The 25,218-nt window shown below is 39.7% G+C and overlaps 2 protein-coding genes across 3 annotated transcripts in view; one reads left to right on the top strand and one right to left on the bottom strand.

The window, feature by feature from the left end:
* DERL1 (derlin 1) overlaps positions 1–25,218 on the bottom strand; it is a 72,473-nt gene that overhangs the window by 17,479 nt on the left and 29,776 nt on the right. The window lies entirely within an intron of this gene.
* On the top strand, positions 240–25,126 carry TBC1D31 (TBC1 domain family member 31). Of its 2 annotated transcripts, XM_082046130.1 has the most exons (22): positions 240–363; positions 2,116–2,262; positions 2,819–2,934; positions 4,796–4,974; positions 7,267–7,418; positions 7,834–7,993; positions 8,221–8,421; positions 9,617–9,793; positions 10,636–10,715; positions 10,818–10,964; positions 11,235–11,368; positions 12,363–12,496; positions 13,088–13,267; positions 15,236–15,468; positions 16,725–16,877; positions 18,020–18,155; positions 18,670–18,762; positions 20,507–20,647; positions 21,618–21,812; positions 22,422–22,572; positions 23,492–23,608; positions 24,749–25,126. In XM_082046130.1, the coding sequence occupies exons 1-22, from the start codon at positions 287–289 to the stop codon at positions 24,892–24,894; spliced, it is 3,249 nt and encodes a 1,082-aa protein (XP_081902256.1). In that variant the 5' UTR covers positions 240–286; the 3' UTR covers positions 24,895–25,126. The 2 variants fall into 2 exon arrangements, with proteins under 2 accessions (XP_081902256.1, XP_081902257.1); XM_082046131.1 differs by lacking the exons at positions 240–363; positions 2,819–2,934.

Below are 25,218 nucleotides of genomic sequence, written 5' to 3'. Positions count from 1 at the left end.
TTTATTTATAAACCTTCTCTGGCCGCTCTCCGCTCCTCTGTTCCCGCCCCGTCCCTTTAGTGGCGCCCCCCAGGAAAACTACAACTCCCGGCAGGCCCCGGGGCCGCCGATTCCATTCTCCGGCAGGTGGTGGGGGGGGGAAGCGCTCGCCTCTTTCCTAGTGCCTTCCATTGGTGAAGCGGGAGCGGGCTGTACCATCCGTGCCGCGGCCCCCGGGGCGGCGCGAGCCGTTGGAGGAGCCCTGAGGGGAGGCGGCGGGCGCGGGAGCGGCGGAGCCGGGCTGAGGATGGAGAGCTGCGACCTGGGCGGCCGCCAGCGCGGCCCCATCTGGCACCGCAGGCCCGGCCTGGCGGCGCCGCGGGGGTAACGGCGGGGCAGGGGTCACGGCGGGGCAGGGCGGGCTCCGCGCAGCGCTGCCGCCTCAGCTCGCAGCCGGGGCTCGGTGCTGGGCCGGACCCAGCGCTGAGCCGCGGAGGGAGCGGGCAGGCCGGGGGCAGGTGGGACAGGGACAACCGAGGCCCAGCTGAGCTCCTGCTGGCTGGAGGTGCAGCCCGGGGATGCCCGGTTGGATAACGGGGGTGGAGCAGGTCCCCCGGGAGGCTGTGACACCTGCGTGCTCAGAGATGCTCATGCCTGGGCTGGGCAAGGGTCTGGACAACTCTCCCCATTTAGCTTTTTTTTTCTTTGTTTTAATTGCATTGAGCAGAATACCATAGATGAATTCCCACGAGAGTTTAATTAAAATGTTAAATGCTGCTTTGGAGTGCCTGGGGAGTGTGTTTGTCGCAGGGGACCTGGATGTAGCTCTGTGAACTCCCGACTTTATTCTCCGGGGTTATTTTAGTGGCAAAGGAATTTTTGAAAGGCAGAGAGCAGTGTTAAGGCTGGGAGATGCTGTAATGACACGGATAAGTACTCGCATCTCAGGGTGTATTTAGAATCAGAAATCATAGCTTGTGTGTTTTATGACCCAAAGATCCTAGCGTTGCTAAATTTTAATTGTAATTTAAACAAATTAGCTTAACATCTTTCTCATTTCATTTCTATGGCCCTTCCGTTTCATTGCAGAAAAAATGGCATTAGCAGTTTGAGGTAAAATTAGTTTATTCTTTAGTCTGTACCATGGCTGCATAGACTAGAAGATCTTCTGAGGTCCCTTCCAATCCCTAACATTCTGTGATTCACTCACACTTTGTACATACGCCAACAGCTGCATGCAGGTGCTGGATTGCTTATTCTACTCTCTTGGCATTGCTGGCTCAGATAGCTATCAGCGTCTTATATAGCCATGGTCACAGTCTTCTGCAAGTGCCCTGCAGCTTTTAATCAACCTGGCAATATTCTGTACAGTTTTAGACTCTAAATTTACATCCAACTGATGATAGAAAATAATAGTTTAGCCCATTGCTATCTGAGAAATCCAGGTTTAGCAGATGTCCCAAATGTTGATATCCTACTTCCTGGAAAAGCTTTCCACTTATGGCTTGTTCTACATCGAGCTCCATTTTATACTAACAGAGCGGTACAAGGATAGACTGTGAAAAAATGGCAACTTTTGTTGCATAATATCTTGGTGAATAATGATAAAAATGGCTTGCTTTAGGCTTTTTAAGACTCTGGAAAGAAGTGGTATTAAAACTGTTTTTTTCCCCCACTCCAATCTAATCCAAATGATTTCTTACAGTAATTGATGGCTTCTCAGTTTTCTAGTGTGTTTCTTCACAGTGATAATGAAGAGCCAGGCTCCTTGCTGAGTGCTGACTTGGGCTTTCAGATACATTGGTAGATGATACATCAGTGTTTATGTTAGTGTTATTCATTAATATAATTGAAAATCAGGTAGCTATGAGCCACATAAAAGGATCATGAATGGTGGATTTCTCCCTTCTGCCTTACCTGTCTCCTACCTTCCAACACAGTAAATTACTTCATTTGTTTAGTGTATTTTTTGTATTAGAAGTATGTATTTTTCATGGAAGAAGGTTTTTCATAGAGCACTATGAATGATTAGTATTGTAAAACCATAAGCTAGGAACATTTTAATCCTGCATCTTGGAGAAATATGTGATAATAAAGCAGTTCTAAGCATGGTTGTCTTGCTTGCTTTCTTCACAGAGTTATAGTAAACATAATTCATAGTGTCAAAGGATACCATTCAAAGACGATACGTTTTCTGAATGTGGCTTTTGATGGTTCCGGAGATTCTCTACTTGCTGGAGACCAACAAGGGAATATATATGTTTTTGACTTGAATGGGAACAGGTAAGAGCATTTATTTCTAGCAAGACATTTTAATTATCTTAACATTCAGACGCATGGATTCACTTTGCCAGGACAGCATGCCACAGGTCTAGTTTTAACCCTCAGTTTTCCGTGAATGTACGAACAAACACTGGTTTTCTCAGAGCTGAAACTGCAAGCCCTTCTAGGCTCCCTAAATATTACTTTATTAGTTTACTTGCTCCAAAACCTCTGTAGTTTGTAACTCCAAGCTGAACAGACAACAATTTCATAGAACTTAAATAACTACTAGCACAAAAAGTTATTCCTTGAACACCACCAATCAATTAATAAGGAGCCATGAATTATAATAAATTAGACCTAGTATTGGCCTTCGCAGAAATATATTAATCAGTCTTTTCAATTTTACACTACTGAGTTTTAATATTTTTGTATTTATCATAGTTAGATATTATTACTTTGGTTTGAGTTATTTTTTTCTCTCAGTGAAATCTATTGAAACTGATAAAGTTATTACTTCACTTGACATTATGAACCAAAGTTTCCAAACTCAATGAGAACTTATATTTTTAAATAGGTTCAGCCTTGTTCAGCGAACCATGCAGGCTTGCACTGCTTTGGCATTTAATCTTCGCAGAAAGACAGAATTCCTGGTGGCTTTGGCAGATAATTCCGTCAAGTGCTTTGATACAGGTAAGGGGAAACTGAAAGGCTTACTATCTGGATTGTTCTAAAAAACTGTATCATTTTAGTTTCAATCTCAATTTTTTGGTAAGTTTTTTGATGGAAATCCTATTGCGTATTTCATGGCATCTGTTCTTCCCCAAAAATCCCACCGTTTGGGCCCATAAGGGTTATAGTCCTGTGGGTAAAACCCTTTGCTTTTCAAATTTTTTCTTCCCACTGGGTCACACAGGTGCCTGTTTAACTGAAGTCTAGCACAGGATCCCAATTATATACGTTACCTTTTTAAAGCAATTCTTCATATTTGTTTAGAATGAGGTGCTGTATGTAAAATCAAACCAAACCTGTAAACAGTATCTTAGTTTGCAACTGAACCAGTTGTTAACTGTATTTACAGTAAAGTATTTGAACAAAGTGACAATGTATACCAAAAGAACTGACAGTACTTTTGAACATGCAAGTAGATCTGTATCCTTATTCAAAAGCTATATCAAAAATTAACTTCATTGACCAGCTGTGTGTCTCTGTCTTGTTAGAAGTTAAATGGTGAAAGGCATTGAGAATTCATTCTTCCTAAATTAATTTTAACCTATCAAAAAGTGCAGTTCTGGTGTCTCATCATCTGGATTTAAGTATTTTTTAAAAGCCTTAGGAATCACTCATCTGCAGTTTGAGGGTCGTATATTATTAGTCAAGTTTTTAATGTAACACACTGTTTCTCAAAACAGAGGAAAAGTCATAGTTAGGGTCTGAAATTCTCTGCCTTTTCTCCTCCTTTCAAGCACGGTAAGACCCAAATTAGATTTGGGATGCACTTAGAGGAATCTTCTTAGTTATTCAATAGAGTTCTACATGTTTATATGGTGCTGTTCTCAGATACCGAGTCATACTGAAGAACGGTTTAAAATATAAAGGCTCTTCACATAAGTATTGGGTGAACTATCTTTAGAGGTGTATTAGACAATACTTGGTTGGTGACCTCCGTCCCTCCTTTAGAAGCCATAACCTGTAATCACATGTCATTCCACTGTGTGACAATACCTTTAAGCACTTGATTTTCTGAAAGTACAGCAGAAAGTTTGACTGTGGGGCTTTATGAGCAGCTTTATAGCCATTTCCTATCCTTGGTGCCACAGTGGTAGGTCAGCTGGAACCAACCCCTGGGCTATCAGGCAAAGTACCCAACGTAAATAGCGTATCTGCCACAAATACGGTTTGTTTGCTGAGGGAAGATTAGTGGTCGTGCAGTCACAAGTGGGAGATGATGTAGTCAGAGGAAATATTTCCTTAGTGCACAGCATAAAAATGTTTTGGACTCTAAAAGAATTAATGAGGTGTTGCTTTCTGACTGTGCCTTCCTATAGTCACAGGCTGTTGTCATTGAATCTTCCTTGCACCTGTAAACAGCTGAGTAATCATTCGTACATATTGTCCTCAAGTCAAAACAAGTGGAGAGTTCTAACAAGAACATTCAGTCTCAACTTGTAGAGATTACTGCAGGTGTTCACATTGGATAATCTGCCTACGAGGCATGCTGAACTTAACTGATCACAGTGGTCATAACTTTTTAAGCTTGATTCTTAGGCTACATTAAACAAGTTTGTGCAAGTTGGCTTTCTGTGTAGAACTGAGAATAACTTATGAAATCTGTTACTTGAGGAGATGGTTATGTTTTTCTAAGGTATAATAACTGCATGAAGACTCACATCTTTGTTACTTATTTATTGGGCTGTGATGGTAAATGATCATATACTAGGTATGCCTAAAAGTCTCTTTCACAGTGTAGTGTTGGCAATAAAGTCTAAAGTCATAGTTGTTTCACGTTGAATGGCTTTCATATCCTTTTCTTTTTTTCCATCAACTCCTGCAGAAACCAAAGAGCTTGTTAGTTGGATGAGGGGACATGATTCTGCGGTGTCCTCCATCTCCATCCATGGCTCGGGCAGGTACGCCATCACCACATCCACCGATACGGCACAACTGTGGGACTTGGACACATTTCAAAGAAAAAGGAAGCTGAACGTTCGTCAGTCTGTGGGTATACAGAAGGTGAGTGAAGGGCAATTGCTAAAGGGTGAACAAGGAGTAACCATGTTAAAACCACAGGACTTTAAAATGTTTTTGAAAATACAGCTGAATCTTTCCTATGTTCTTTGGGCAATCTACTTAACTGTCCTCCTATCACATTACCTGGGCCCCTGGAATCACAACTCAGTAGCTGCAGAGATCTGCTAGGAAATTTTAAGGAACCCTCATCTTTAGAGACACTCAAAACTTGGTTGGATGTGACCTTGACTAACCCAGTTTAACCTGGAAATTTGAAGTGCCTTCTAGATTGTCCCTGCTTTGACCTGGGGGTGGCCTCAAAAGACTTAGAAAGACTGATTCCAACCTGAATGATACTAGGATTTAAGGGTGTGGTTAAAAAAGCAGTTTTGGTGTCATAATTCAGTCACCACCACCTACCTCATTTAGCTGCTTATTCCAAAGCTGCTCTTCTTTCTATGCATGCTGAGTGCTGAATGTGGGAACGAACAAAGCTGAAAAGTCACTCAGCAAAAAGAAATTATTGCTTTTCAGCCTCATGTTTTCTTTGCTTAGGTTTGCTGCACATACTGGAACAACACAGGGGATGAGAGGGATGACATGTTTATGTCAGGGAGTGGTTTAAATAGATCTTCCTTAGCGTTATGCTGCTTTAAACAGGTCTGCCTGCGCCACCAAATGTCAAACTTTGGTGTAAGTGCTACAGCAAGTACTGACACAGTTCTTGAGCATTGCTTACACACGTGCTGCCCTGCAGTGAACAGTCTTACAAACACCACTTCAAACCAAAGTTCACATCAGCACTCAAAAGCCATGCTGATTTTGCAGAGAACAAGGCTTACTCGTTTGAGTGTCTTCACCATGTTCTAGGTCAGGCAGAAATTTTGTCAGCCTGAAACAGTCACCTAGCACTTGCTATGGAAGATTATGCATAAATTTCTGTTTGTTTATTTGTTTTATTAAAATTGCTGTGTTGTGCATGTTGCTAAAATAATTATCATGTCTTCCCTTTAAAGAGGTAACTTTTGCTCACCGTCAAGTGACTAATTGGGCCTGAATATCCAGCTTTCAGTCACTAACGTTCAGCAAGATGAATCCCATCACACGTGTCCAGATTTACAGATTTGTAAGGCCTCAAGAGACTGTTCAGACCAAAACTCTGAACTTTGTAGCACTGACTGTAAGTCTCAGCCAGTGAGTCCTTTCAGTAGTCCCTCAATGCTCAGATACTAAAAGACATTTTCAATTTAACCTTCAAAATTTTAGGTACAGGGAATTTGCTGAAGCTGCATGTGCTGCTGCCAAAATAGAACTTCTGGTCTGAACAAATTCCTTGTCATTAAGCAAGAATGTATCTGATGACATCCAAAATGTGAAGAATCCAGTTTTTTTTCTTATCGAAAGAGATTACGCATAAACATGTTCAGAATAACTGAAAAAATATATTTACAAGCTTTTTGGCTTTATCTTCATTCATCTTTGCAGTAAAATCTGCATTTCGTAGTTGGAGAATACATTGCTAAACTTTCTATGGTATTTTTTACCTCTAATAGTTGTACAGAAAGCTAAGGAGTTTAAAGATGAATGCTTCACAGAGTGCATTTTCAGGCTCTTGGTACTGCTTGAATGCTGAGGCTGGTTTGTAGAAGATGCAACAAGCAGTTGCTCAGTGAGCAGTTCTGATTTGTGTCTCCCATTCCCTCCTCCTCCAGGGTTCACGTTCCTACCATTTATGTTGCATCCAGATTGGATATTAGGAAAAATGTCTTTACAGAAAGGGTTGTAAAGCACTGGAACAGGCTGCCCAGGGAGGTGGTGGAGTCACCATCCTTGGAGGGGTTTTAAAGACATATAGATGAGGTTCTTAGGGACGTAGTTTAGTGACAGTGTTAGGTTATGGTTGGTCTTGGTGATCTTGAGGGTCTCTTCCAACCAAAATGATTCTATGATTTGATGATCCTCTCTGGCACTCCTCAGAAACCTCCAAAAGAAGTTTAACAGTCATAAAAATAACACAGATAAAGATTTGTGTCATTTTGGTGACTGAAACTGGCTCAGCAGAAGGTACCAACGAGTTCTGAAGTGGTGTGAGGCAGAGAAGGCTGCCTGGGATGTGACAGGGAAGGGACCCGCTGCCTGTGGGCTCTGAGCCTTGTGCTGCAGCTACATTACACAGCAATAACCATCCTGTCCTGCTTTCTTGCTGGATTTTATTCCGTCATGCACTTTGGTCCAATTTAAAGGGTACTTCCTTGACAACACGATCCATTATTTTTCTTTTCCATATTCTTCCAGGTTTTTTTTCTTCCATTGAGTAACACCATCATCAGCTGTTTCAAAGATAATTCTGTTTTTGCATGGGAATTTGATACTCTTCACTGTAAATACCGGTTGCCAACTCCTGTAGAAGGTTCTGTATTACTTTATAAGGTCTTTGCAGTAACCAGGTAAATTGTTATTTTAAACATTCTAAGGGCAGACTACAAAAATTGTAGTTTTCTTTCCTTATTTGTAGCATTTTATGGAAGTATTGAGCTATATACTATGATAAGCTTTTGAACTCTGCTGTAACTGATAATTTCAGCAAAGATCAATAGCAGGTTTTATTACAGTCTGATAGCAGTTGAAATAAAATAAGTTGATTTTTAATGACCATTAAAATAAGGTTTAAACTATCCTTTACAAAAGCCAGTTTTATTATGTAGTAGTTACTTTGTTCTTTCAGGAGAGTATTACAGGAATAATGACAGATTCAGATGTGATTTGAGGGCATAAAAGGAAATGTACAATCTTTCTCTTTTTAGCTAACACTAAGTTAAATTATATTATTCTGATGGAAACTTTCCCTCATCTGTGATTCAGAGATGGCCGGATTTTTGTCGCTGGTGGAAAATCAAATCATCTTCACTTATGGTGTTTAGAATCAAGGCAATTGATACGAATAATCCAGATGCCTGCAAAAGTACGAGCTGTCCGTCACCTGGAATTCCTCCCAGACAGTTTTGATGGGGGCTCCAATCAGGTCAGTTTTCTCACAAAGCTTAAGACTGGATGAGCTGATTCAACACACATAATTTGAGGACGTTTGGGGGACACTGGGTATATGGGCCTGTACCATACGAAAGGAAATTACTGTGCTAAATGTTTGCTCAGTTGCTCCATTAGCTTAATGGAATGTCATATCTGAGTTCGGTATTCCTCTTTGTTTCACACTGACAATATTAACTGATGAATTCTTTTAATTTATAGGTCCTTGGAGTGTTAAGTCAAGATAATATTATGCGATTTATCCATATAGAAACATGCAAACTTCTTTTTGACATTGGGAGTCATGAAGAGGGAATAAGTACGGCAGCGATTAGCCCCAATGGACGGTATATTGCATCAGTAATGGAAAATGGTAGCCTTAATTTATACAGTGTCCAGGCTTTGACTCAAGAAGAAAATAAGGTAGAGTGTTTTACATTTCTTAAAACAGCAGTAAATCCCAGTAAGTTGATACTTGTCTATGTAACATTTGTATCAGCAGTAGTTTGAAGATGTGTTGTAGTGCTGTATTTAACACTACAAATAAATAAAAAATGGTTTGTAGAGATCCTTTCATAGTTACTCCAACCGGTCAGGTAATATGACGTTTTTAAAGTATATGTATCACAGTGTTTCTGGTGTTGGAAGGAGGGGGGGATGTTATTTCTTTCTAAAGCAATTTGTATGGACCAATTTCTCTTTGTAATGATGTTTTGGGGGAGATGGAAACAGGATAATTGTGCTACTTCTGTTCCGTTTCCTATGGGAAACATGTTGCAGCTGATGCCATCTTAAACTGCAGGCATGAATGGTGTTTTTGTTACTATGATTTTGTTCTTCTTACTGTGTTACTGGATACCAGCATCCATCATTATGGCACAATCATACTCCTAATCCTTCCTAAATACAATAACAAACATTCTAAATACCGGTTCTTATTTTATTAAAGTAATTTATTAATGAGAGTCGGGTTTCTAAATCCAGAATTCCATATATCTTTAATCACCATGTCTTTGAAGTAAACAGTAACCACCTTTGGATAATGACGGAGTTGAAGCTGAGGAAGGATGTGTAAAGATGTCACACATGCATTCCATTGGCACTTTTGCTGCCGGTTTGACATGAACTGGGACGTCCACTTTGTTACTTGCTTTCCCAATCACCGACACTGAATTAATACCTCCCTGACACTGAAGACTAATTAAAGCTTGTAAAGGTCTTTTGTATTATTTTTAACTGGTGCTATAGAAATGCAAAATATGGTACTGACACTGAGAAACACAGGAAAGTAAATAACCTGAACAGTACATGATACACATTTATACCATCCCAGTTATACTTTAGTGTTTGCTAAACAAGGAAATAACATGATGTTTGAGCTGGTTTGGAAGTTACATAAACCTTCTCACAGCCTTTCTAGTTAATTACAGCAATTTTATTCAATGGCATACTTGTTTAGGAGTATACAGCCCATATATATTTATTTATAAATATGTCTCTGTTCTTTTTGCTATGAAAATCAAACTCAAATATATGGCAGATAAAATAAACATCAAATTATAGTGTTATTTAATCTGTCTTATGAGGTGTTAACTGAGGTATTTTCACTTAATATTAGCCTCCACCACCCACATTCAAAGTAGTAGACAATGGGTCCAAGTCCACAACAGGGGCAAATAAACTGACAATGAGAGTGACTTCAGGAAGGCCAGAGCATCCTTGGAAATCTAAAGCAAGCAAAATTCAAACCAGATTGCTGAAACTGCAAACAAACACATCGCTTGAAAACAAAGAGGTAGGAGAAAGTTGCGAATATTTTGTTCTCCAGTCTGCAGCATTTAAATTTTGTTGCAAAAAATAGTTAGCCACTTACTTTGAAGAATAAGTTCAGACAGTGATTCACTTGGATGTTTGAGCAGAGAGGAGATCCAGGGAGTTTTAGTACCTTTTCCTTTCTCAGTTTAGTCCATACTCCAGAATTTTGTGACACAGCCAGAACTGCTTCCAGTCAGCTTGAGGTATCTCTGAAGTTGTTCGAGCAACTTGTGACACATTTGAATATTTGCTAAATCTGATCTGCTTCCCTGTTAGCAAACTGGCACCTCTAAAATATCTGCCTAGAAGCCATTTCGGTTTTGATTTATTATTTAGAACATGCATTACTGTTACATTTATTTCCCTTGTCATCACTGTGCCATCTTCTCTCTGTCTTTATCTTGCATCTCATATGTACACTCATATATGCACACACACACATATATACACATATATCTATATACCCACCTGTAACATTCATACTATATGATCTGCTTCTTACGTCAATATTCTTTATGGTTTGGCCATATCCATACTTTAATTATCTATAGTTTAATCAGTTAGGGTCTGATTTGCTTCTGGCTGGAATGAATAACAGCTGTTCTTTGAGTTCAGTAGGTGAATGATTTTTGAATTATCTTTTTTGTTGTTGAAATACCTAGGATTATGTAACCTATGGCAGTGCACGGTTTATATTTTAATATTTTTTTAAATATTATGTTAGGAACTTCAGTATTTAGCTAATATCATAAATCAAGAGTGCAAGGAAATAGCTTATGAAAGACAAATGCTTACATTTATTGTTGATCCCCTATTTTGTAGAACGAATTGCCAGGTGGATTAAACAAGAAACCTCTGCGGGCCTTACTGAAAGGCTTTGGAGAATATCCAGCAAAGTACAGGTATGTTTGTGTGCATGTTCATGCTTGCACAAAATGAAATTGCTTGTGTTTACTGGCCTACGAAAGAGAAGTTGCTTGACTAATTCTGCATTTTAATTGCAGGATGTTTGTTTGGCGTTCCTTATTACAACTTCCTGAAAACCACCTGGCATTCAGTAGCCTAATAGATAAAGGTACCCACAGCGCATTTGTGAATATTCAAAATGAGTATCCCATAAAAAGTAGGAAACTACTAAGAGTTTTACAGAGGTAAAATATAGATTTATATTTATTTAAACATTATAGACTTTTCTTTTCAGATAGTCATCTGAAATGTATCTAATAGCTGGAATCAGCTGTAAGGAAAATTCTGAAATGAAATAGTAGTGCCCTCATGCAGGTTTGTTTTTATAACTTATGCAATCCTGCATCTGTTTTGAAGTTTACAGTCTTTCGATGTTGTGGTTCTAAAATGTGCATTATATTTTTGTTTGGTTTTGAATTGATGTTTTCTAAGCCTTTGTTTGCCTTTCCCTATAGGACCTTATCAGCTCTAGCTCACTGGTCTGCTATCTTCGCTGAGACGCCTTATATTCCTTTGCTAGCATTCCCATTTGTAAAGTTATTCCAGAACAACCAGCTGATCTGCTTTGAAGTTGTTGCTACAGTAGTAGGTAAGCAATGATTCTAAAAACTCAAATATGCTGCAATGTGTTTAAGCTTTCCCGTGCAAAAGAGATTTCCCTGATGAAATTAATGAGGAATTTCCTAACAGGTCACCAAGCTCTCTTTTAAAGGTGTTGCTAGAATTAATATGTAGCAACTATATGCTTAAAACAAAAAACAGCTTATAGGTAAAGGAAGATATTAGACTTCCTTTTGCAGTGTTTCTAGCAGAAAGTTAGCATTTGTTTTCATAAAGTCTAGTCAACAAAGACAAATGTATCTAGCGTAATAGTATCATAATAACTAAAGTCTCTGAGAAATGGGATAAGTGGTCACACTCACCCCCTCACCCACTCCCAGTCAAAAGGGAATGATCTCTTTTGAAGTTTCACTGTGTTTAGTTGTCCTAAACATGTGGTAACTCAAAATTAGACATTTGGCTGAAAGTTGGCTATGGCTGTCTTCTGAAGAAACATTCTAAATTAAAGTGTTTTACACTTAAATTAGTTGTTGCAGCTGCTACTCAGTCTACAGAAGATATGTGCTGCCAAGCACACATACCCACTTTGCAAACACATGCTGTTAGTGAATAAGTATCCAAGTTTACAGAAATTATTCTTAGTACGTTAAAAATTACTTGATACAGGCTGCAGTTTCGTGAGACAGAAATACCAGTTTTAAGTGTTCCCATCTGCCTCCAACTGCTTAGTCCCACAGCACACAGACTTCTTTTTCATTTTATGTTTGAGCCAGATTAGTTCCCCAGTCTGGTTCACAGTGTACTGACACAAACACTCATGCCAGTGCAGCTGGAGGAGCAGGGTACTGTGGGAATGGTTGGGGAATAAATGCTAGGAAAGGAGAGATGGGAATATCCTAAATGGGTTTTGCTGCCTAAAATTACCTCTGAAATTCATAGCCTTTATAACCAAACCTTAAGGTTGTCGAGAATCTGTCACTCGATTACAGTGGATTGTGTTGGGCTTTTTTATTCTCTTTCAGTTAATTTTTGTCAGCACTGGTTTGAGTATTTTCCCAATCCTCCAGTTAATGTCCTTAGTATGATGGAAAATGTTTTGGCACATCATGACAAAGAACTTCTTCAGCATTTAATAAAATACAGTGTGACTTCACAGGTAATATTCTAGCCAACTTTCACATATAAAATATCACTACAGTGTTTGGCAGTGCACTAGTCCTTTATTTTGACATAATTCTTTGCGGGGGGAGGTTTCATTAAATAACAATGAATGGTACAGGAGTGTAAAGAATGTATTCTTAGTTTCCTGCAGCTTTTCCTTTTCTGTGATCATAAATCTCACATACGTGCCACTGTAGTTCTTAGAAGTCCTTTGCTTTCAAGTTTACTTTGCTTGAATATTTACTCATCAAATTATAAATGTACTTATTTTTTTTTAAGTAGACATAGGTGTGATTAATTAATTTTGTAATCTCTGTTTATCGTTAGGGATGATTTTAGCTTCACAAATCTAAACACGAGATTTAGACATCCGCTGAAATAAGAAATATATTTATAATCACTCCGTATTCATTTTGAATGTTTATAGTGGGTGATGAAACTTAACTTCAAATATTCTGATTTAGTTACTGCTTCCATATATCAATAGATTCTTGATATAAAGCAAGAAAATGTCATATTATTTCTTTAAAATGAATGGTAAAATTGTATTAATGGATTATTTTGTGAATTTGCTCAAATGATGTAGGTTTACGCATGGCCTCTCCTAGAAACACTGTTCTCTGAGGTTCTAACAAGAGAGGAATGGCTGAAAGTCTTTGACAATATATTCTCAAACCATCCTTCGTACTTTCTAATGGTTGCTGTTGCCTATATTATATGCTCCAGAGCTCCCTTACTTCACTGTAATCAAACAGCGGATTTTGAGGTAAACATCTTCATATTTAGGTCGGTCATATGAAAGTGTACCTGCAGAGGTGTATAAAACATGGTATTTGTTGCTACAGGGATGAGAAGGAGATGTTCCATTATTATATTTCTGAACATTACCTAGTACCTGACAAATATACAATAAATGAGTAAATATTGAACAACATTCTGCAGTTTCATGCAAGAAGATGTTTAAAAGCTTTCATAAGCTTTCTAATGCCACTGAAAGCCATTTTGTAAAAGTCAATAGTTCATCAATGTCTGGATGGACACTGGTGAGAAGTGGTGTCCCTCGGAGGTCCATACTGGGACCAGTACTGTTTAATATCTTCATCAATGACATAGACAGTGGGACTGAGTGCACTCTAAGGAAGTTCACAGATGACATCAAGCTGAGTGGTGCAGTTGACGTGCCCAAGGGACAGGATGCCATCCAAAGGGACCTGGACAAGTTCGAGAAGTGGGCCCCTGCGAACCTCATGAGGTTCAACAGGCCAAGTGCAAGGTCCTGCACCTTGGTCAGGGCAACCCCTGGTATCAGTACAGGCTGGGGGATGAAGGGATGGAGAACAGCCCTGTGGAGAAGGACTTGGGGGTACTGGTGGATGAAAAGCTGGACATGAGCCAGCAATGTGCACTTGCAGCCCAAAGGGCCAATCGTATTCTGGACTGCATCAAAAGGTCAGCAGGTTGAGGGAGGTGATTCTGCCCCTTTGCTCTGTTCTGGTGAGACCCCACCTGGAGTCCTGTGTCCAGCTCTGGAGCCCTCAGCACAGGACAGACATGGACCTGTTGGAGAGGGGCCAGAGGAGCCCACACAGCTCTGCTGTGAGGACAGGCTGAGAGAGTTGGGCTTGTTCAGCCTGGAGAAGAGAAGGCTCCAGGGAGACCTTGTTGTGGGCTTTCAGTACTTAAATGGGGCCTATAAGAAAGATGGGGACAGATTTTTTAGCAGGATGTGTTACAACAGGACAAGGGTTAATGGTTTAAAACTAAAGGAAGGGTAGATGCAGGTTAGACATGAGGAAGAAATTTTTTACAATGAGGGTGGTGAAACACTGGTCCAGGTTGCCCAGAGAGGTGATAGATGCTCCATGCCTGGAGACATCCCAGGCCAGGCTGGACAGGGCTCTGAGCAACCTGATCTGGGTGATGATGTCCCTGCTCATTGCAGGGGGTTGGACTAGATGAGCTCTGAAGGTCCCGTCCAACCCAAACTGTTCTATGATTCTGTGATCAAGCACAAAATAATTCTGCCTCTTTTTTGGGGATCTAATATGGACTTCTGCTTGTGGAGACAAGACACAGTCATTCTGTCACGTTGTTTCATTATTTTGCTCTTGGATTTGCAAAATTAGGCCATATTATTATCTCTGAAGCTGAAGGAAAATGTTTCCTTATGTTTATCCTTCCACGGGAGGAGGAGTTTTTCCCCATATGAAAATATCTCTGTAGTCAAACAAAGGGTTTCACCTTGAAAATGTGGTTGTGAGCAGTCAGTTTGAGAGACATCAAGCAGACAACATTATTGCTACATTTAATAATAATGAATTTCAAAATTTTCTTGTTGAATAAGATCTTTGACAGGAAGAATAGTCCTTCAGGAAGAGGAGCTTCCAAGATTCATGTTTGAACACCAGAAGACGAGGGAGGTTTATCTAGTGGTAGGAGTGCCTGTGTGGGCAGTTGGACACTGAATTCACACCTAGCTTTCCAGATCCATCACACAACTGCCGTTTGAAGATTAGGAAAAGAACCAGAACATCCTTGTAGAACTTGAAGAGGTTTGGGTCAAGTCATTTGAGCTGGTGATATTTTACTAATTAGTAGAGCTAACTTAATAATCCATTTTTAAATTAACTTTTGGAATATAGATCTTGCTAATTTACTTTATTATTCTGAAATAGGTATAGTAAAAACTGACTTAATCTTCTGTAGAATGTAATTGGAAGCATGTCTCTTACAGTATTTCTTTCATCATCGTAACAACCTGGACATCAATGTTGTGATTAAGGAAGCTTATCATCTAATGGAGGTTACACCATTAGATATCCATCCACAACGTATGCTTGATGACTTCATACCACTTACAAAAGGACAGTATCCTGTATTTAATAAATATCCTGAGTTCATTGTGGATTATCAAACCCAGGAACGGGAGAGGATCAGACAGGATGAAATTGAATACTTACGAGAAAGGTATTGATGGGAAAGTTGGAGACAGTATCAGACCTGGGAGGGACAGGTGGACACACTTGCCTTTTCCTGTTGTAATGTGTATGTTGCAAAGAGAGATGATTGAGAAAATTCAGGAAGATTACTTTAAATAGCTGCTAAAGGTTAAGATGTTATTTGATTTGACACATGTCAAGGTTTGATTGCAGGGTGACAATAAAACCGTGGCAGATGTATTGTTTGCCCTCTCTCCCCACCTCTCCCCCTTTAGCCCCTCCCTCTCCCTCCTTCCCACTAAGGATGGGAGGGAAAGAAGGGCAGAGAGAAGGGAGTTGGAAAAATTAAAAATGTTTTACTAATGCTAATAATAAAAACAGAGAAAATAATACAAAATACACAAAACCAATCTTGAATGTCCCAGCAACTGCTCCGGCAGATGTAGGGCTGGCACCCGAAGTCCTGGACTGGACTCTGCAGCCAACCGGAACTGGATTCAGTCTGTCACTAGGCCTCAGTTCACAGGGATGACTCACAAAGTCCTCTCCTAATGTTGGCCATAAGGAAAAGGGATGAGATCCTTGTGATCTCCCACTTTTATATGAAGTATCAGGTGAATGGGATGTAACACTTAGCCAGTTTTTGGTCACCTGTTTCTCATTGCCCCTCTCACGGGATGTACATCCATCCTTATCAGTGACCTTGCATTCCATTGCTATGTCTACCAAAGCATGTATCTGGCTTTTCAGAAAAATGCAGCTAATAAGAAGGCTTTAGCTGACAGGAAAATTCACTAAAAGAGAAACTTGTTTTTAACAAAACCAGGACAACACATTTTAAAGTTAAATTGTTATTCTTTATCTTGAAAAAAAAAGTTTGTTAATTCACAGAAAATATTGGGCTGCAAGTCTTCCAACTTGAAAGCTTCTAAGTCAGAGCCTAACCTCCATTGACCTTGTAGTGACCATCTTTGTGAAGGGCCAAGAGTTCTCAGCTCACTGTTGAAATCAGTGCGTACCATGATGCCAGGGCACCTTTAGAGACTAGTTTTTATTAAGAATGTGAGGAAGAAATATTTGCGCTCATCTGAAATGCCCTGTTGTCTGTAACAGTCAGCATTGTAACTCTTCCTCATGTACTTTATCTCGACATAAAGGGGATGCCACACTCTTTCACATTGCATTTCAGCAGGTCTTTGCTAGTGCAGTCACCCATTTCTAAGTAATCAAGTAATTTCTTAATACTTGGCTTGCATTATTAACATGTGCTCTCCTTCCCTTTAGACAATTAGCGCATGAATTAGAAGCTAAAGCACAGGAGCGGAAAGCAGAAGAAGAAGCCTGGTATCGAAAGCAGGAATTATTTCGGGAAGCTGAAGAACAGAGGCGAAAAATCCTACTGGAAGAAGAAGAGAAGCTGGCAGAACAGAGGCAGAGGTATTATAAGAAGCATTATGGACCTGGCTACCATATCCTGTTATTACATTTCTGACCATGAGTAAAGGAGAAATAGCCGCTAATTTGTATAAATTGTAATGTGGGAAAACAGTGTGGTCTGGAGGGTCAGATTTTGGTGTGGGAATGAAGTGATCTGGGTTGTATTACTGCCTTGCCTGTGGGAATACAGCAGATTAGAGGCCAAGTCATTTCATTTTTTTGTCTCAGCTCTCAGCCTTTTGTCTGGTCTCTTTGAATTGTGAATGCTCTTAAACAGTCGATTGCTGTGTGTTTGCACACTGAGACTTCAGGCTTGCGCTGTGGTCAGACTCACACTGCAAACAGAAGTCATGGTATCAGTGACTTTACACATTCTTGTATTTGTGGTGGATTTAGGGAAAAGACTGCTTTATGTATCAGTTGCTGAGGAAATAGCTGTGATAGTACTGAAGCTGAACTGTTAGTTTGTACATTTTGCAGTTGTGAAGGTTTAAGAGAATTTCAACATCTCCATAGTTTTTGTAGATCAACTACAAATAATCGTAGCATCATTTAAGTTGGAAAAGACCCTTAAGATCATTGAGTCCAACCGTTAAACTAATGCTACCAAGTCCACCACTAAACCGTGTCCCTAAGCACCACATCTACAGGCACTTCTCTTAAACCTCTGTAGCCTACAGAATAAGTTCTTTGGGTTTTTTTTAAGGAGGGCAGTGAGCCTTTCTTTGCAAACTAATTCTTGAGTCTGTGGTTTTGCTCCGTGAGAGGGTTTGGTATTTTCCAGATAAACTTAGGACTAATTTTGTGCAGAAAGAGGTAATGGCAATTATTCTAAGGAATAGTTTTCAGTTCTGGATCATTGTGATAGTAAACTAGTGCTTATTAAAATAGAACAGTAACAGGGCACTTCAAAGCTTAATTTAGTGACACTGCCATTAGATGATATCTGTGTGTCTCAGAATTTAATTTTGTCTTGAAAATGAAAACTGGGTCATCTGCAAAAATTAAGCAACTCTCCTAAGTTTTATAAGTTAAAGATTAGCTCATAATAACTGATGGATAACTGTGGTGCAAGTTTGCTCTTTGGTACTTACTTCTTGGATATACACGTTCCCTTGTTTCTATTTGTTTTGGCTTTGAAGACTAGCTGCTGCGAGAAGAGAGCTGAAAGTGAAGGAATTACAATTTCTGGATGCTTCAAGAAGGCGTTTTCTGAAATACCAGCAAGATCAGCATCAAATGGAACTGAAACGTCTTGACGACGAAATTGCGAGAAAGGCTGAGTATTGCCCAAGCAATTCTTTTCTTGAAGGTTTATAAGTGAAAATAAGCAAGCAAAAATGCGTAACTAAAATTTCAGTTGATATACTGTGATTTGTGAGCCCAGAGGTGTGTTTAGCAGGAGATGGACTGATTTAAGTGGTAATTGCATAATTTAACACTTTGTTTGGCAATTAGTATGTACCACTGGCTTGCTTTAACTGGCAAAATTCCTGAGAAAAGCCAAATTCATCTGTATATTGGCAGCATTCAAAAACGTGATGAGCTTCTTAAAGAACTAGTGAATTCTCAGCTGTCTGTGGGCTGTATGTCCAGATCACAAATTCACTCTGCCATGGATTGAGGGCCATCACAGTGGCCATACTTTCCATTATTTGTGGTATGACAGAGGGTTAACTAGATTTTAGAAGCAGGGTGTGGCTTGGGGTTTTGGGCATTCTGCTTGATATGAACTTTTTTAAGGGAGAATTTCTCTTTTGCTGTATGTTCATGTGTTTCTCTTCTCCTCAAGGCATCCATGAGAGAGCAGGAAACAGCTGCTGCTCTTCAAGATGTAGAGGTACGACGGATGGAACTTGAATCACAAAGACAGCTTTTTGAGCAGGTAATTACTAGGGAACTATACTGATGTTGATACTTAATGGTTCATCCGTTGCAGTTCTCAGATTCAGTTGTGTTCTTTCAACTGGACTTTGTGAGGAAAAAGGCCTTTTTTTTTTTTTCCTCTCTGATATCTGTTTTACAATACGCCCTGTATTGATAAAAGCATTAGTAGAACTCATTTTTGCCTGTTTTTCTGTGAGAAAATACCTGTATCCTCCCCACTTTCTTCTCCTATGCAGAGGTATCGTTTGGTTTCTGCAGGGTTTAGCTGTGTGCTCAGCTGGCTGAGAGAAGCGAAAATGTGTAAATAAGAAATAAGTCTGTTGCAATATGTTCCTCATCCCAGAAACTCCCACCTTTTCATCTGTGATATCCAGATATATCTGCATTTTCTGGAAAGAACAGTATAGCAGATTGGTGTAGTTGATGAAAAAATGTCTAATTGCCAACAACATCATTAACCAAAAAGGAATGGATGGTTCGTGGGGAATGTGCAATTCCTTTCTCAGATGATTGACTTATAAATGAGAAAGATCACTGTTCAGTAATAAAGGGTTTTAATCAATAATACTGCTTAAAGTTAATTATGAGTTATTTTTTATAAATAGTTTTTATAAATGACTGAAAAGCAAGGCTGCCAACGGAAGGCTTTAGTAATGTCCGTTTTGATTAGAAATAGTAAATTAAGTGTATAGAAATCACAGCTACATCTTGCGTACGTGCAGATCCGATGGAACGCAAGCAGCAGTGGACATCCAGAGAGCTAACCCTGATTTTGAAGCATGTGTCTGCTTGTATTTGGCTTTTTGAAGCTTTTGGCTGTAGACTTTTTATAAGCCATGCTAAGCATAACTGGTTTAAATTTCTTTTAGCATTTCTTTATTAAATACATAGCCAGGTGTATTGTGACTACACAGTGCAAACCAGGCCGAGCTCATTTGCGTTCCTGTACATGTAAAGTCAGCTGTTTAAAGGAGCTAATTCTACAGCGATCATCCTCTTTAGGCTAGAAAGGCAGCGATTCTTTAACTGAGGATAAATGTCCGTCTACAAGAGTTTGTGTAGAAAGGCTTTCCCTGCCATGCTCCGGACTGGCTGTTTTACTGTGGTCAGTGGGGGCCTCTATTCAAGCTTAGAAGGCCACATGTGTTAACTTTGCCTCCGTGCCCTGCTGGCACAGCTCAGCAGATTGCCGCAGGCCTGGGAAGGGCTTCTGTCTTCTGCAGAAACCTGTAGATGTGTCCTGATGAATGTGAAGAAAAGGTGGTGAGAGTTAAAATTGTATTTCTAGGTCTACTGGTGATTTATACTAGTTGGGCAAATCATCTCTGCATTCCAGCTGCTTATGTGTTTATTATAAGTCCTTGTACCATGAAACGTGATTTATATTTGTGAAATGTTTTGAAGTTTTGGCTAAAATGTGCCATAAAAGTGCAGAATATTTTCATGATTAATCTAATTCATTTAAGTTGGAATTCTGCTTTTATGCTCCACTGTAATCCAGGGAATGGAATTACTTCAGTATCAACCTGTGAGACCACTGTGATGACTCAGACAGTGTAATTCCAAGTGGAGAAAACAGCAGGGACTATCACTTTCTGGACATCTATAATATGTAGTGGGATGAGATGTGTGGATACATTCAAAGGCTAGTTTAATGAAATGTTAATAAATGTTAAAGAAACAACATTACAAATGTGAGTTAGTAGCTTAGCAACAATAATTTGTGTCTGTGTGTTTCGCAGCATCTAACCAAAGATCAAGAGGCAGTTACAAAGGAAATGAGAGAAAAGGTGGATGCCCATCGAAGAAAGGTGGATCAGGAAGATCATCTTGTTCAGAGATTGGTGGAAATACAAAGAGAAGAAAACCAGAAAGCTCAGATAGTAAGATGATTGGATATTAACGTATATTTGGGGGAATTAGTATGCTAACTAGTTCAAGTAGTAGTAGTAGTTAATAGTATTTTAATTGTGATTAACTAGTTCAAGTTAATCTGAAAATATTTTCTAAAGAGATCTATTTTCTAGATGCCTATATTAATCGATTATGATAGTATGCTTAAAATTTTGAGGTTTGCAAAAATCTGACTGAAGTGTCCAAACAGCTATGTAATCCTGAAATTCTTTGGGCCTGCTGCTGTGAATATTAACTTTTCATTACTTTTCAGAACTTAGAAGGCACACAAGACTCAAAAGTGCTTTTCAGAATAAGTCGTCCTCCTGTTAAGGAACATGTTTTATTTGTAACCGTAATAAAACAAAAGTAAACCTCAAAGGAACTTTCAGCTGGTAGTACTTGGCAGGAAATTCAGCTGTCTTCTAGATCACAGTAATGAACATATAGCTTGACATTAGGAATTGTTCAGCTTTTCAAGCTCAGAACTTGTAACCGCACAGTTGGAAAAATAGTTGCAGCTAACCCACTGCCCATATGCTTGGCATCTGCATTTATATTTTGTCTAGAAATAAACATATGGGTCTGAATTTTTGTAAACAACCTTCGATTTTTGGAAGCAGATGGATGTGGGTGGACGTATTGGCATCGAGGTATCAATCTTATGTTAATTGCACCTGTAAATCATATTAAATCCATGCTAGGAAAGCAAAATCCCCCAAATCATGGAGAGAGTCAATGTCTCTTTCCAAAAGATATTAGAAAAAGAGCCTCAGTAAGGGAAAGAATAAGAAGGATGGAGAAGCAGAAGAAAGCCCTGGTAGAGGAGACAGCCCGCTGTGATGAAAGGCACTGCAGGTGCGGTCTCCCAGACTGGAGGACGCTTCAGTTCATCTTACCGTATCTGTATGTCAGTGAACTAGAGTAAATGGATTCCTGGTAAGAAAGATGTTTTATTAGGTGTCTGAAGAAAATTTAGCCAAAGCAGAGCAGAAATGCGTTGGCACCGACTGGAGGCTGCAAGCATTGCATAAACTAAGATGTGATGATCGGGACCGCGAGAAGCGTTACGAAGAGATCGCCAAGCTCCTGCACGACAACAGGGTGAAAGAAGCTGAACTGCTGAATGCCATGAGGGAGGCAGAAGAAAAAAAGGTATTTGCATTATTTCTTTTTCTAAGTGGGACTGGCACAAATGTAGGTGTCTTTTGCCCATGACATGGTAGAGCATAAATCTGAAAGGTATTGAAATATTTTGTTAGGAGTCTCCTTTCCTGTTTTGACTGGAAGTTTCTAGAAGCAAATTGGTGAGGATATTAGGAAAAAATTCTTCTTGGAGAGGGTTGTGAGGCATTGGAACAGGCTGCCCAGGGAAGTGGTGGAGTCACCATCCCTGGGCGTGTTTAAAAGGCATTTAGACAAGGTTCTTAGGGACGTGGTTTAGTGCCAGAGTTAGGCTGTGGTTGGACTCGATGATCTTGAGCATCTCTTCCAACCAACACGATTCTATGATTTTGGGCTTAGGACAGCTTATTCTTAATTCTGTAAGTTCCTCTCTTTTTTTTTTTATTCTGACCCAAGACTTTTACCTGTCTCCAGGTGTTTGAATGAGAAATTTTTCCAAAAGAAACATTCACTCAGCTTAATAACTTATATTATGATTTAAGGGCGAAGTTTAGTCTGTAATAATCCAGATGGTTTTTCTTGTTGCTTTTTCCTTGCAACACATCTGTTGAGGATACACTTAATATCTCTGTTGCACAGTGGGAAGAAGTTATACAGAAAAAAGCACAACTGGAAGAAAAACAGAAAGCTGCTGCTGCTGCAGATGAGCACAGGAAGCAGTTTTTAGAAGATGAAATCAATGAGGCATTGGAATTGACTGAAAAGCTTCGAAGAGAAGATGGCTGTTTTGGTGAGCATGCGGATAATGCAGTTCTCCTGTGTGGATGTTGGTATGAAGCATTTGGCAACCGAATACAAACTGAGTGTCCAGTATTAGGGATAAGCTTAAGCTTAATTCTTTTAACTAAGTACTTTTTGGTAGAATCCTTTCACAAAACCAATGGATCAGGCCAGACTTGGAAAGGACTCTCGGTTTGGTATCTGTCAGATGCAGCAATATAAATGGCTTTTTTGGTAGGAGCACAGGTTTAGATCAGCTTAGCTGATGGTAAAGTCACTTCCCTTAGAAATCCTCTGTCAAATAATGTAAAGAACCGCAAACTCACTGCCAGCAAGTCACTTTGCCAAGTTTGTTCACAGGAAAAAAACAAACATTTTGGCACTTCCAGAACTGGCCAATACATCCTTCTCAAGTGCTGGATTTGTGTGTTTTTGCAGATATTTCTCCTATTCCCCCATCTCTGCAAGGCTCACACAAGATTAGTGATCAGTATTAAGACCAGGAGATTAATATTCCTGTGGGTGAACTTTTTCAGACTTTGCTCTTATTTGCCTAATGTTTTTAATATGGAGTAATTTGCGACAGCAAATTATTAAAATGGGTGTCTCCTCATGAAACTTCAAGTAGGAGTAGCCATATTCCACACAGTCGTAGTGGCCCATTTGTCAGGAGATTAATTATATAGGAAGAAATAGCACATGTGGAGCTGTAATTTCTTAAAATGAAATGCAGTGATACATACCTTTGACCCATAGAGTAGAAACATTGACTTCTAATTCTGAGCAAATTGTACTTGCCACTAGCTGGAGTGAGTGATTGTTCCAGTTCTGCTTCCTGGAGAAAAACTGTTTCACCTCAAGCTAGAAAAATTCACTAGAAATTTAAACAGTTTTCATTTACAAAGAATCCTTCTCTCCATTTCCCACAGAGAGACTGCGTGATTTAAAGGCCAAATGTCCAGATAGAGGGGCAGAACTCCAGCAGGTGTCAAGGTCTGGAAACATCTGCCTGAATGATCTGTCAGCATCAGGGTCATCATCACACAGTAAGTTTCTAGCGTTGGGACTCTCCTTTCTTTCACATTTACTTTCAGAAGTGTTACTGGAACACCTCACTGTCTGATTGAGTCATCATTAGTTGTGTAGGAGTTTAGTGGACAGTAAAAGAGTTTATTGTTGTATTCTATTTCACACCTGAAAAAATGTCTTCACTACCAGGGCAGAACAGCTAGGAAGTGCCTGAAGCATGTCACGTTGTAAGAATGGTCATATTAAACCTCAGCCTAGTGTAATCTCATTCTGACCTGATCACTTTACCTGTCCTATTTCTGTCTTTGTAGTTTTGCATGATTTGGGGATGTTGACAAGATGTAGAACTGTCTTCCATTAAAATCTTACTGAGAATTATAGTCAGGAATGAGTCTGTAATCATTTCCTCTGGGCTGTCCTCGCTGTTATGGTCAGCGAAAAAGCACATTTTAAAATCACATGCATTGTATGTGCAAAACCGTATGCAATGGGAAAAAGGTATCTATACACCTGCTATAGAATTTATCATAGAATCATTTCAGTTGCAAGAGACTCTCAGGATCATCGAGTCCAACCATAACCCCACTCTGGCCCTAGACCACGTCCCTAAGAACCTCATCTAAACACCTTTTAAACCCCTCCAGGGATGGTGACTCCACCACTTTGCTGGGCAGCCTGTTCCAACACCTGACAACCCTTTCTGTGAAGAATTTTTTCCTAATATCCAATCTAAACCTCCTCTGGTGCAACTTGAGGCCATTTCCTCTTGTCCTACTGCTTGTTACTTGGGAGAAGAGACCAACACCCTCAATGCTACAACCTCCTTTCGGGTAGTTGCAGACAGCGATGAGGTCTCCCCTCAGCCTCCTTTTCTCCAGGCTGAACAGCCCCAGTTCCCTCAGCCACTCCTCACAAGATTTGCGCTCCAGCACATAGCAACCCATCAGCATCTGACCCTTCACAAAACATGGGTGCTGCTTTCAAAGCATTTAGGAGGAGTTCTTTACTGCTACGGGTCTTAGGGCTGTCTCGCATACAGTGGTACCAACAAAACATCACGTTTCTATGCAGGAAGTATCAATTTTCCAAGAAACATTCATGATATTTATGGAAGACTGTTAGTTGCAGTATTAAGTCTTGAGTTTCTTGCACTTCAGTGTCTTTAGACAGAAGAGGAGAAGAGCTGGCGTGCCAGGAGCGGGAGCTGATGGCAGAAGTGCGGCGGCTCCGGCAGAAGCTCAGCGCACAGGCTCGAGCTGGGCGGCCTCCAACACGTTTCCAAGCTACAAAGTGGACACCTTGAGGTGGTTTGCTCTGGACCTCATCTGTACTTTCAAATTATTAATCAGTAAAATGCTAAATATGTACAGCGTGATCAAGGACTGATCATAGATTGTTTATTAAAAAGGTCTTTGAAAGTATTTTTATATAAAAATAAAATGCTAGCTAGAAAAATGTGTGTTGTTTGTAACCTTCTCATTATTTTGTGGTAACTGCAATACTTCTTTAAATTCTAAAATAAACTCACTTTTTACCATTAAGTTATTGCACTTGCAGTATTTGTGTACTTTTCTGTTTTGGTGAATGCCATGACTTGAAGAAACAAACCACTGTTAAAATGTCAGTT

The sequence above is a fragment of the Streptopelia decaocto genome (genome assembly GCF_964273445.1).
Source record: "Streptopelia decaocto genome assembly, chromosome: 2".
NCBI lineage: Eukaryota > Metazoa > Chordata > Aves > Columbiformes > Columbidae > Streptopelia > Streptopelia decaocto.
Note: the sequence above shows the minus strand (reverse complement) of the source record. Positions and strands in the feature narration are given on the sequence as shown.